Source organism: Cryptomeria japonica, chromosome 9, assembly GCF_030272615.1.
Source record: "Cryptomeria japonica chromosome 9, Sugi_1.0, whole genome shotgun sequence".
Taxonomy (NCBI): domain Eukaryota; kingdom Viridiplantae; phylum Streptophyta; class Pinopsida; order Cupressales; family Cupressaceae; genus Cryptomeria; species Cryptomeria japonica.
The window spans coordinates 633,518,758-633,532,050 of NC_081413.1; the positions used below are offsets into that span (position 1 = coordinate 633,518,758).

General features: G+C 36.0%; 1 protein-coding gene across 1 annotated transcript in view; it reads right to left on the minus strand.

Annotated features, from left to right (window-relative positions):
• The window catches only part of LOC131078078 (uncharacterized), a 242,299-nt gene that overhangs the window by 169,308 nt on the left and 59,698 nt on the right, over positions 1-13,293 (minus strand). The window contains exons 9-10 of the mRNA XM_058015721.2: positions 2,596-3,165; positions 2,374-2,457 (exon numbers count right to left, since the gene is read on the minus strand). Coding sequence (XP_057871704.2) covers positions 2,374-2,457; positions 2,596-3,165 — 654 coding nt within the window. The remainder of the gene's footprint in view (positions 1-2,373; positions 2,458-2,595; positions 3,166-13,293) is intronic.

Sequence of the window (13,293 nt, forward strand, 5' to 3'; positions counted from 1 at the left end):
TTTTGAGGCAGATTTCACCCTCAAGTTATTTGTACCTTTTCTTGGCTGGTCATACAAGACGGGTGAGTAGTGTGCGATTTCTAGAGGAAAGTGCCTAGGGTTTTGCTGGTTATCTTTGATTTTTGGGATTGCCTAGGCCTGCTTGCTATTGTATTGTGGTTTAAGAGTAGACTGGATATCATTTAGAGGTGTGGCTAAATGCAAAATCAGTATTATATACTTCAAATTTGATAGGTGTGTTGAAAATGGCATTATAATGTATTTTGATGATCTGGGTAGTTCTTATTTTGATGTTAAATTGTAAACTAGTTTTGAAAATATTGCTAGTTGTGGATGCTTCTTAAATATTGTGATTTGAGAGTGCTTTTGTTTTAATTCATTTCCGCAAATAAGATTATTGCAATATCTATTTCTGCATCTCTCTCTACTTCTCCAAAACAAACTCAAAGAAAAAACAAAAAAAGGGTGTATATTACAAAATAAAACCCATGCCTCTCTCTGGTTATACAACCAACTTAGGAAAGTGAGTGGCTAGAAAATAGGGAGAAATTTGGTCTGATTTAACCCTCCAAATCTGATTTTGTTGCATTCAATAATCTGATCAATGATCTCTCAAAATAAAACCTTAAGATGCAATTTGAAATCTCCTAGATGAAGCCCAAAATAGTTTCTGAACTAAACCACCAACAAACCCACAAAGAAAAATCTTTCACTTTAGAAGTGCATGTCCTTTGTGAAGTGTTTCGTCCTCAAAAAGCCCTCAAATGAACGAAGTTCAAACCAGTAGAACCTCTCCAAACCTCACAGCTAGGAGAAATATAATTTATTTTAAAGTCTCTTTATGTCTACTATGTGGCCAACCCTTCTAAAAATTCATTTAATTTACTTTTTAAACATTATATTCCCTAGATGCCACCCATACAAAGTCACTTTAAAAAATTAAATAACATTAAGTTGAATATTCAATTTAACTTTAATACATTAATGTTATTTAAAATTATACTCTTAGACATCATTATTAAACACCAAAATAACATCATTAAATCCAATTAGACTAACCCAAAATGGGACCACTATCAATTGACCAAGTCGGTATCCAAATTGTCACTTACTAAAAATAGTAAAAATGGACAAATTGCCTGAAACTGCTCCAAAAAGTGACATAATGGAAATCTTACCAAACTGAGCTCAAAACAACATTTGTTACTACTGGACTAGCTATAGACTGAATGGTCACCAAGTCCACAATAATTCCCTAACCCTAACTTATTAGCCTCCAAGAACCCCTTGGATAGGCTAACAGTCATTAAACTATCCGTACTTAGGAAGGGCACACTACAAGCTTACATCAATATAAGTACCATATGATCACTTGTTAAGTGAGATGTGAAAACAACTAGACAATCCGTTTACACAACCTTAAGTAGAGCTTCAAATGGATTTGACATAAAGAAGTTGAGCATGAAGAAGATGTCATCACTTGTCAACTCAAAAGTGTAATTTTTTCAGCTTTTTTCATATAATGTTTGTATGAGGTGAAAATAAATTAAGGCAAACACATTGTGTGTGCTTGGAGTGATTTAAGTTGCACTGGGTGCATTTCACACCTTCACTTGCATACCAGATGGCGGTGCATCACTAAAGTGACCTTAAATTGGTCTTGTAAGAGCAACTGAAAAGCATTGACTTATAGTCAAACATTGCATTTTAGATGAACTGATTATGGATTTTTTTGCAAGTACCATCTAGTTATTGTTATCCTATTAACTTCTACGTAAATGTGTAAATATATGTTTATGGGAAATAATTGCAATAAACCCTCGTAAAATCTGTAATTGCAAAGGTGTATCAAAAAAGGAATTGATATCCATTCACATATCATATGAAAGTGATACAAATTTTATGTCTAGTTGAGGCCATTCTCATGAAGGGGAAAAATTAGAAAACTATACTTGGGTTTGTGGTGCTCATAAAACATCTAGTGATGTGTTAGGTTTCATGCATGATTGAGCCTCACCAAGTTCAGTTTTTTCTTTGCTTCATTTCATTTGTAGTAGTTTAGTTTTTTTTTTTTTTCTTTCCTGTGATGCTCTCTTCCTAGAACAATTTGATTGTTGCAAATTAAATGAAAATTATAAGCTACACATTTTCATTCCCTGCAGACATATGATAATTCCCTTTTTAATTTGTGAAAGAAAGCCTTTCTGGATTCTTGCATTTAATAGGAATGGAATAAACAAGTCTACATATCTGACTATATGCATGAGAAGGTGTCTGTGTGTGCATCATGTACATGCATAACATTGAACAAGCCTGACATACATAAAAGTCTATGCCCAATTAAAGAACAAAGAAACATTTATCTAAGCAAACCTGAATCAATAGTTTGTTTGAGTCCCAACTTAGAAGGAATGACCAGGCTGAGAGAGTAAACAAGATAACCACTGTTAATCCAAGCTACAAAAAACAAGATAAAAGACCATAAGGCAAATTTATATGCAGCCATATGCTATAGTCATCAATTAAAGAAAAAATTCAAAAAGGTTAGTTTGCTTGCAATAAAAAATAAAATGCTCCAGAAGACTCAGAACTTACATTTTTTGAATGTCTAAGTTGATTATAGTGCTTGACAGAAAAATATGCTTCAGTGCGTCTACTATCACTAGTGACTCTAAGAAGCTCTGTATCACGGTATTTCTTCTCTGCATCAACTTTTGCATTGGTTCCATGCTGAGGAATAATTTGGTTGTATTCTTCTACAAGATCAATGCCATTGCATGAGTCTAGTTTAGCTGATAAACGATTTTTCAATAAAGAAGGTTCTAGAGGAAGGCATCCATTTTTCAAACCCAAATATAACAGTTCATAATTATGGTCCTTGTAGAATTTAAGAAGGTGGTTCAATGAAATATTGAACAACATGGAGTGAAGTGGTTGGTGATCCAAAATCCTTAGTGATGCTTCTGGCCCCAAGTCATGTCTACCAGGTAGAAACCTTATATACATTAAGACTATCATCAGCATGCCAAAAGCAAGCTTTTCTGATGTCAATTCAGACAGCCTGGTCCATATTTCACTAGGCTTTCCTCGGAAGCAATAACTGTTGACACAATCCATTTTTTCCCCTTCTTCAGAAGGTGAAATTGAACCTTTACATCGTACCAACTGCAATAATGAGATCAAATCACAAAACATGACAAATAGTAACACACAGCAAAGCATATTAAAAAATCATTATCATTACAGGAGAGGTATTAACTTTTGGAAGAAAATTGTTCACTCCTTCCAGACTATTATGTAATAGAAAAATCAAACCAAAGAATAAGATAGTGATTCAGCTAATGGATAAAATTATAAATTATCTAACATGTAACCAGCATAATCTTTTAAAAAAATAGAACATAGATCACTGTTAGAAATATTGTCATTGATGTCAAAGGGAAGATCATCGTCATAATAATTGATGTCAATGATATCAAAGGTGTATAAATGAGATTGTTGTTATAATATTATTATTATAAGATTATTGTCATTGATGTCAAACAAATTGGCCAAATGCCACCAATCCTCAATCAAGTGTGGCGACCTTCTTGAATTTACAGGCAGTGATGAAAGGTGCTAATTGATCCCTCATAAATGGGACCCCAAAATGGAATTACTTTATCAACTAATGCTCGACAACTTCTTTTGGTTGTTATAAAAGACCAAAATAAAATATCTTACTCATTCTTGGCCGACCATTTTTGCCAAAGTATACATACATATTTAATCATGTTAATTGCCTAAGATGTGTGTGAGATATGTGAGAAATTTAATTCATAACAAGCTGATTGAATAAGTCTTATTAAAACAGCGATCTATTGGTGAGAAGGCTATGACTATATAAGACAAAGGAGTGATTCATTTAAGCAGTGATTACTGATTACTATACCAAAAGAAGCAATCACTATTATCTATAATGCAGCGATTGTATAAGTGAAAAGGGGCAATGATTAAGGTTAAAGGGAAGGTGACGATGGAAAGTTGAGTCATGACCATTTGGAAGAGTATTAAGTTTGAAAGGGAATTCATTTATTCGATTAGATGTGAAGATATAAAAAGGAATAAGATATTGTGGAGAAGTAAATTGTGGAGATTAAAAGACATCTTATGTACACCAGCAGCCTTGTGTTAAGTAAAAAATTTAATGTGAAATCTTTCCATACATGAGAAAACCTGAAGGAGTTAAAAATCAGAGTTTATGAGCAGATTTCTGAAGCAAATTTGAGCAAATTGATGAAGCATACGTGAGAATTATCATATTTAAAGCAGATTTATAGAATATTCTTAAAGGGATTGAAAGTGAAGGAATTATAACAGATCTAAGAGGAGAATTATAGCAGATTTGAGCAGATCTTTTAAGGTGATCTTGTTGCAGATTTAAGGGAGATTTTAATGAGATTTACTCTTCAAGAAGAAAATTTTTGTTGTTCAAGATTTTGGTGGCTCTCCAAAGGAAGAGATTGGTGTCTCTTACTTGGTGCTCAATTGTGGGGATTGGTGTCTCCTATGGGTTGGGGCCTATGAGGTTTGTAAGAGAAGAATTTATATAAGCAATATTTTGCCATTGTTTTCTTTGGAAAGGGTTTCCACATAAATATTGTGTTTTCTCGTGTTACATAGTTACTATACCTTGTGTAATCGATTTTGTTATGGTTGTTAAGTTTTATTAAAAGCATAAATTTGTCTCCTAATAATTCAACCTCCACTGTCCCCCTAGTATAAGCTTGTGCTCATCAATCACAAACTATTATTGATAGATTTACTATCCTCAATTAATGGAGGAGTGTACTCATCCTCCAAAATGATTGACATTAATGATGTAGCTTTTCTCTACACTTTTAGGAATGAATTTTGACAAAGTATGCAATTTTGAGGTCCATTATACCTATAGGAACAAGTATAATTCTATTACCTAGATATTAGCTCAAACATAATAAAATTGTTTTGAAATGCACTAAGAGAAGTTAGTTCCAATAATTTTTACATTATAACGATAGCCATTGTTGGGAATTTCGACCTCTTCTTGAGCCCTTAAATCGCTTTGAATTTTTTAAAGCTATTTAAAAAATTTCATCATTTATGGATTCTAATTTCTAATTTAATTTTCAATTCATTGTTTTCAGATTATAGCTTCTAATTTATATTCTTGAGTTGTGATTTTTTAAAAATAAATAGCAAATACATCTAATTACTTCAAAAACTACAAAATTCAAGCCACAGTCTCCAGTTTCAATTAGACCTACAATACAAAGCTTGTAAATTTCATAGATGTTATTCAGTCCACCTCAACATGAATAATAAGATATCTCAATAGACATTTAAAATCAAAATTGAGGTAAAAAATTCCATTGAGTGAATAGCAAATTTTGGATGGCAAAAAACACTTGGTGAACAACTTCAGCAATATGCAAGTGTGCAGATTATCATTAGAAATCTAAGTGCAAAATAACACTTATTTATATTGTTTTACAAAATTATTACATGGAAATAAATAAAAAGATAATTGCTGCTTCTACTCTAGGAATAATTAATTCCATGTAATGCAAATTTTATTACAAATTCATATTCTCTAATAATTAAACTAATCATACAACCTCCAATTAAGTTGTAGATTGAATTTATTACAAATTACAACTGAATTCTCACATTTTACATGGAAAGAGACATAAAAATAGCTGACTTCAAACTATAAATAGTGAAGGCTAAAATTAGTAGAAGGCTAAAACTAGAATGGGCTATATAAATAGCTTCGACTAAAGTTAACAAATCCTTGAATATGATATTTTCTCTAAAAGGTGATGGACAAGCTATTTTTAGTGTGCTAAAAATAAACTTTTGGTTAGACGGCTCTAGAGGACTTCGATGATTCTATAGCTTTTTCTTTGATCATGTTTAACCCTCTTAAAGCATCTAAAGCCTTTAAAAATTGACATTGAAATTGTGAATCCCTTTGATAGACGCACTTCTAATTTACATAATACAAATGTTATAAAACAAATCCTCAACTACGGACAAGCTACTTTTAGCATGCTAAAAATAACTTTTAGATAGGCAGCTCAAGATGACTTTGATGATTCTATAGCTTTTTCTTTGATCATGAGTAACCCTCTTAAAACATCTAAACCCTTGAAAAATTCACATTGAAATTTTGAATTCCTTTGATAGGCACATACTTCTACTTTACATAAAACAAAGACACTAAAAAACAAACTTTGAGCTTGTATTTTATTTCATTTGTACAGGTGTGCAACTCAGCATGTGCACACTTGATCACATAATTTTAAATATTTGAAAAATCCATTTAGTGAGGTGCACACCTACACCCTCAATGAGCACTTGTATGCTATGATTTATAATATCTGGTTTTTCCTTTTAAATAGATGTCCACTTCTATTTTCATGTGTGCCTAAAAATGTGGCTTTCAATCTTTGATGTAAGCTAAGAATTTAATTTGTTAAATTGTTCACATGCACTTGATAATTGAATTTTAATGTTGACCTAGTGAGGTGCATGGTGCATGCCACGAATCCTCATGCACACCTATACACTAGTTTTGGATATTTGCACTCAAAATTTGAATTTTCATCTATTTTCCATAGGGATGCAACTGTGACACTCAAACCCCTATTCCCATCCCAATGGCATTTTAGGCACAATGGAATGGCTAGAGGTGTCCCCTAGTTCTTAAAATAAGGAAAATCACAAGGATATTTGGTTGTCCCTGAGATGGTGGGGGACACCTAAGACATACCTCAACCATACTATGGACAACCACACATCTTCAACAAGGAAAGTTTATATAATTTGTAGTAAAAAAACCATTCACGACATTAAAAAAGTTGTTAAATATATCATGAAAGTATTAAAATAGTAGTATAGTGTAACAAAATTATAATAGAGGCAATAAATATAACAACAATAATTTGAATTTCTGATTTCATTATTCAAACTTAAAAATCAATGTTTCAAACTTTAAAAATTTCAATATGGTATTAGAGGCAATTTTTATTGTTCATTACTAAATGATGCAGAGGAAAATAGAATGGATTTACATAAAACAAAATACATTACAAGGTTACAAGACCTTTGGCATTCAAACTCTCCAAAGTTGCTACACCCGGTACCCCACAACCAAGTCAAAATGAACTTTTTTAGGACAGCAGAGGGTTAGGACCTACATTTCATGAGAAAACTGTTCTTGGCATATTCTGAGAACTTAGGAGACCCAAAACAAACCATTCCAATGCTTGGCATTGATTGGAAACTACTAATGGTAATACTTGCTCCACACAAGGCTACTAGGCCTACTAGCCCTACCTCACTGTTTTTTTTACTTTAACTCCTCAAACCTGGATGATAGGAACAAAAAAAAACCATTTTGAGATACCCTTTTGGGAGTTACTTAACATATGTCAAAATAACTGTAGGTTGTTTTGTAACGTCTGGTTCAATAAAATTGCTGTCGTCATTTTTAATGGGCAAATAGGTCACTTTTAGAAAGGAGATACCCCAAAAACATGCACAAACACCAAGAAAAGGGTTCCAGAACTTTTATTCTATCTCCAAACCACCAATTCCACCAAATTTTGGTGCCCAAGAATTCAAATTTGTCTCAGACCTACTCCAACCCTCATTCTCATGCTTACTTGGCCTAACACATGATGATATTAGGCAATCAATGCTTCATTTCTGCACCAAAACACATCTCCTGAAAAAATGATTTAAAACCCACTTCAAGGACCTCTACACCTACCATACAACCTAATTTTTGCTTCATATCTTAGTGGGATAGCGAGATCTCTTCATTTTTTTCGTAACTACCCTCAAAACAAGGGTTTCAGACCCACTTTCAGAAAAATGCCTGTACCGGGCTCAAAACTCAATGAAATTCAACAAACTTGGTGCCAAATGAAAGGTTATTCACAGGGATAATAAATTATTTTGGTCTCACATATTCATTTGTCCTAAAACAAAATTTATGATAAAAATAGCAGCGCTGTTGCAGAAAATTGCAGGAAAAAATGCTTCTAGTTTTATTGATTTTTCTCCTCCAAAGGTTACATATGATCTCAAAAAAACCAATCACGACCAAAATGGGGGTGTTTAAACTCCTCAATACCCAAACCAACATCCCCAACTGATTTTTGAAAAGGGGTAACCGTTGGAAAACAACTTTCATTAAAAGATGTAAAAGTTGCTTAAGCAACTTTTCCATCTTTTTGACAATTTTTGATCTACTCAACATATGGACTCAAAACTTCACAAATTCCTTCAAAAAATATCAAAATAGACCCTACAACACTTATTATATCATTTTCACTCCATTTGGGTACATTTGAGGGAGTTGACCAACTTTGACCCAACTAGAGCCTTGTAGGCTTACATGACTCCAATGGCACCAATGATATGAGATGACATAAAATTTTCCAGAGAACCTTATTACAACTTGAAATAGCATAAAAATTGAAAACAACTCATGATGGCCAAAAGAAGCATATGGCCACCTAGGTGTTGTTGCACCATACACCCCCCCCTAAAGGAAAACTCATGTCCCATGAGTGCCATCCAACTCCATGCTTCTGTTGAACACCTTGGACCCCTACAACAAAAGGATACACAGAAGAATAAAAACTCATATCAGATATAAAAGGGTTACAAAGCATTGCCATTTTGGGTTCACACACATAGGTGTCATGTGGTGCTTGCACTTGCACTCTTGCCATTGCATGTTCAGTCCTTCCCTTCTGAACCAGACTTGCTGCACCTGCAACCTCTGTTTTTTGGATGATCTTGTCCTCTACAGATGGACACATGACTGTCCCAATCGTCACTCCATCAAACAACCTGGTTGTCTCAATGTTATCAAGTCTTGAAATGGCTTCAACTTCATCACACCTTAGAGGCTCCTTCTTGCCAAACATCACCATCTTGGTTTTACCTTTCACCTTCTCATTGCCCTGCAAAGAAGTTAGTCTAAATGCTTTTCCATCCTTCTTGATTAGGTAGGTATTCTCTCTACCATCATACATTGATTCTCTATCGAATTGCCAGGGTATTCCCAATAACAAATGACAACAATCCATAGGTAGGACATCAAATAAAACCCTATCCTTGTACTCACCAATCTGAAATTCAACAAATGCTTGTTCATTTACCAACAATGACTGATTATAATTTAACCAAGAGACTTTATAAGGTGCTTCATGTGGTATTCTATCTAGAGTCAACTTGTCTACCATCTCCCTAGATACCATAATATCTTGTGAACCTGAATCAATGACAACTTTGCATACCTTACCTCTACACTTGCATGTAGTCCTGAATAAACTCCTCCTTTGGTTGATGTCTTTCTCCTTGGGCGTCTTCAACAAATTTCTTCTCACCATCAATGATTCCCCTACTTCAAAATCAACATATCTAATTGGAGAGTTGACACTCTCACCCTCCTCTTCTTGCATATAATGGACTCTCTTTTCATTCCTTCTTTCACCACCACTTGATGTGGATCCTTGCCTTTCCAGACGCTTGAATTCTGGGTGCCCAACCTATTGGCAATTGTAGCATCTACCTGTAAAGACATTTGAGTTACTTCCTCCTCCAAATCTGCCTCTTGAACCTCTAAAGCCACCTCTTGTATCAGCACCTTGTTCCTTACCTTTACTTGATTCTTCTTGACCCTCATGATACTGTTTGTTGGTAGAGAAAGTTCCTTTTCCTCTTGCATTGCTGCCTTTTCCTTTTGTAGATTTCTCTTGTCTCCTCTTTATCTTCTCCTCCACCTTGATAGCCAATTGAAAACATTCTTCCACATTTCTTGGGTTAGCAATAACCAATTCATCCTGAATATTGAATCTAAGACCACCAAGGTACCTAGCCACCTTTTCAACTTCATCTTCATCCATTCCTACTCTTATACTCATCTTATAAAACTCATCAGTATATGTCTTCACATTTAAATCCCTCTGTTTTAAATTTTGCAATTTCTTAAACAATTGAACTTCATAGTCTCTAGGAAGAAATTTACCTTTAAGTTTTGCAATCATCCTGTCCCAAGATATGATCTTGGCTTTTCCTTTCTTTCTTCTCTCTGCTTGCTCATAGTGCCACCATAGAAGTGCATGTCCCTTCAATCTGGTCTTTGCCAATTTGACCTTCTGATCATCAGGGACATCTTCACTCTCAAAATAAGTGTCCATGGCTGCAACCCAATCAAGTAACTCTTCTTCATTCAAATTCCCACCATATATAGGTAGGTCAACTCTCGCCTTATACTGATCACCTTTTACTGCCTTTAACAATCTGAGTGTCTACTGTTCTTCAGGATCTATCTGCTCTTCCTCTTTTGCTTCTTGGAACTCTTCTTCTTCTTCCTCTTCATCACTCACATCTCCTATATCAACATTCCTTCTTTGATTGGACTCTAAGGCTTCAAGCCTTTCCATCACAGCATTATAGGATTCTTGCAACCTTGCATTCTTCTCCTTCAACTCCTGCAACTCTCTAGCAGTATCCACACTCTTTGGAGGCATCTTGTCTTCAACCGCTTACTCACTTTTCTCTTAAACCTCCAATTATCTCCTTCAAGGAATATACTCTCTTTCTCTGATACCACTTTGATGCAGAAGAAAATAGAATGGATTTACATCAAACAAAATACGTTACAAGGTTACAAGACCTTTGGCATTCAAACTCTCCAAAGTTGCTACGCCCCGGTACCCCACAACCAAGTCAAAATGAACTTTTTTAGGACAGCAGAGGGTTAGGACCCACATTTCATGAGGAAACTATTCTTGGCATACTCTGAGCACTTAAGAGACCCAAAAAAAACCATTCCAATTCTTGGCATTGATTGGGAACTACTAATGGGAATACTGCAACCACACAAGGCTACTAGGCCTACTAGCCCTACCTCACTGGTTTTTTGACCTTACTCCTCAAACCTGAACCATAGGCACAAAAAAAACCCATTTTGAGATACCCTTTTGGGAGTTACATAATATATGTCAAAATAACTATAGGTTGTTTTGTAACGTTTGGGTCAAGAAAATTGCTGTCCTCATTTTTAAGGGGCAAAAAGGTTACTTTTACAAAGGAGATACCGCAAAGACATGTATAAACACCAAGAAAATGGTCACAAAAAATTGCAGGAAAAAATGCTTCTAGTTTTATTGATTTTTATCCTCCGAAGGTTACATATGATCTCAACAACCCCAATTACGACCAAAATTGAGGTATTTAAACTCCTCAATACCCAAACCAACAGCCCCAACTGATTTTTGAAAAGGGGTAATTGTTGGAAAACAACTTTCATTAAAAGATGTAAAAGTTGCTTAAGCAACTTTTCCATATTTTTGACAATTTTTGATCTACTCAACATATGGACTCAAAACTTCACAAATTCCTTCAAAACATATCAAAATAGTAAGCAACTTTTACATTTTTTTGAGAATTTTTTATCTACTGAACATATGGACTAAAAAATTCACAAATTCCTTCAAAACATATCAAAATAGACCCTATAACACTTATTACATCATTTTCACTCCATTTGGGTACATTTGAGGGAGTTGACCAACTTTGACCCACCTAGAGCCTTATAGGCTTACATGACTCCAATGGCACCAATGGCCTTACAAATTGACATGAGATGATTACAAATGATATGAGATGACATAAAATGGTCCATAGGACCTTATTACAACTTTAAATGGCGTAAAACTTGAAAACAACTCATGATGGCCAAAAAGAAGCATATGGCCACCTAGGTGCTCATGCACCACTAAAGAGATTAAAGGTGTATTGGTCATGGTATAGTATAGTGTGAGAAGTGTAGACAAACAAACTGTTTTGGAATTTGGTTGTCATTGTTTGCCCTGGTGAGGAGGGTGCCATAGATACCAGGTCCTGGATGTCTTGCCTTTCTTCTTCCTGGATGTCTTGCCTTCACTTTCCAGGTCCATTGCCCGATTATAGGCATCTTCGTAGGAGGTGGGTGGTACGATTTTCATTTTCCTCCTCAGGGACAATTTCAAACCCTCCACAAACCACCTTTTCTTTAATCCATCTCCGAGCTAGTTGTCCATTTTTCCCAGCAATTCCTTCAGGCGTCGACTATACGTTCGGACGGTCTAATTTTTCCCTTGTTTGGTACTCAAGATTTCCGCCACAATTTCATTGTCGTCCTTGAGAAATCGAAACTCTGTTTCGAAGGCTTTAAGTAATTCATCCCAAGTTGCCAGCTTCGTTTTATCAGCATCGGAGTACCAGTCGATAGCTACCCCTCGTAGGGTGGCGGGGAATTGCACCACCCATTCTGCCTTATCGGTCACGCCATTGGCCGACCAGATTGTTTCACACGTACGACAATGCCGTAACGGGTCTTCTTTCCCATCTCCATTGAACTTAAGCAAATTTTGCCGATTTGCCATCACGCTCCTTAGCTGCAACCCAGTCTGCCCTCTAGAACTCGAACTCGACCCTCCAGGAACTCCTCCAAACACTAGTCCTCTAGAACGTACTCTGTCGAGATTTGGTACGTTGGGTCCCACCAGGTTACTCTGACTACCAGGGTGTGATGATCCTGAACCAAGCAGATTGCTTCTACTACCGTGCCCGTGTGTCCTCCCGACAACTTCGGTCGCACTGGTATCCTCCGCCTCTTTGTTCTCGGTCTCGGTGTCCTCTTCTCTCCTGGTCTTTGTACCTCTAAATGGTATGTACGGCTCTACCGTACTCCTGTCGCCAATCTCTTCCAACATGCGGGAAAGGTCCCCCAACCGCTTTCTGGTGGTTTCTATTAGCACAGAAACTTGGCCTTCACCACTCGAGCCATCATTGCCATTTCCGCTTCCTTCTTCAACAAGTTTCTTCAATCGTCGCTGACGTTTGACTTGTTGTTCCAACCTTAGTTCCCTCGTGGCTACCTCGTTCTCGTCTTCTTCTTATCCCTTCGACACACGGTTTCTATCCTTGTTCAATGTCACGAGCATGAATTCCTTTGTTCCGTAGGGATGAAGGTTCGTTGATGGCTTTCGTCACGTTCCTCCTCCTCCCGCCAACTCCTCTCTTCAAACTGTTGTAGGATTTGTTGCCGACGGTTCTCGCGGTAGGTTTCCTCTCGACGAGTTTTTAGAGCAAGAAATTCTTGTGCCAACAAGCTAGGCAAGTTGTTCATCAACCACTTTACCACCGGACTTACACCAAGGGCACTCCACACAACGCTCTCAGGGACGTCCTCGGCCGTGGCCTCCC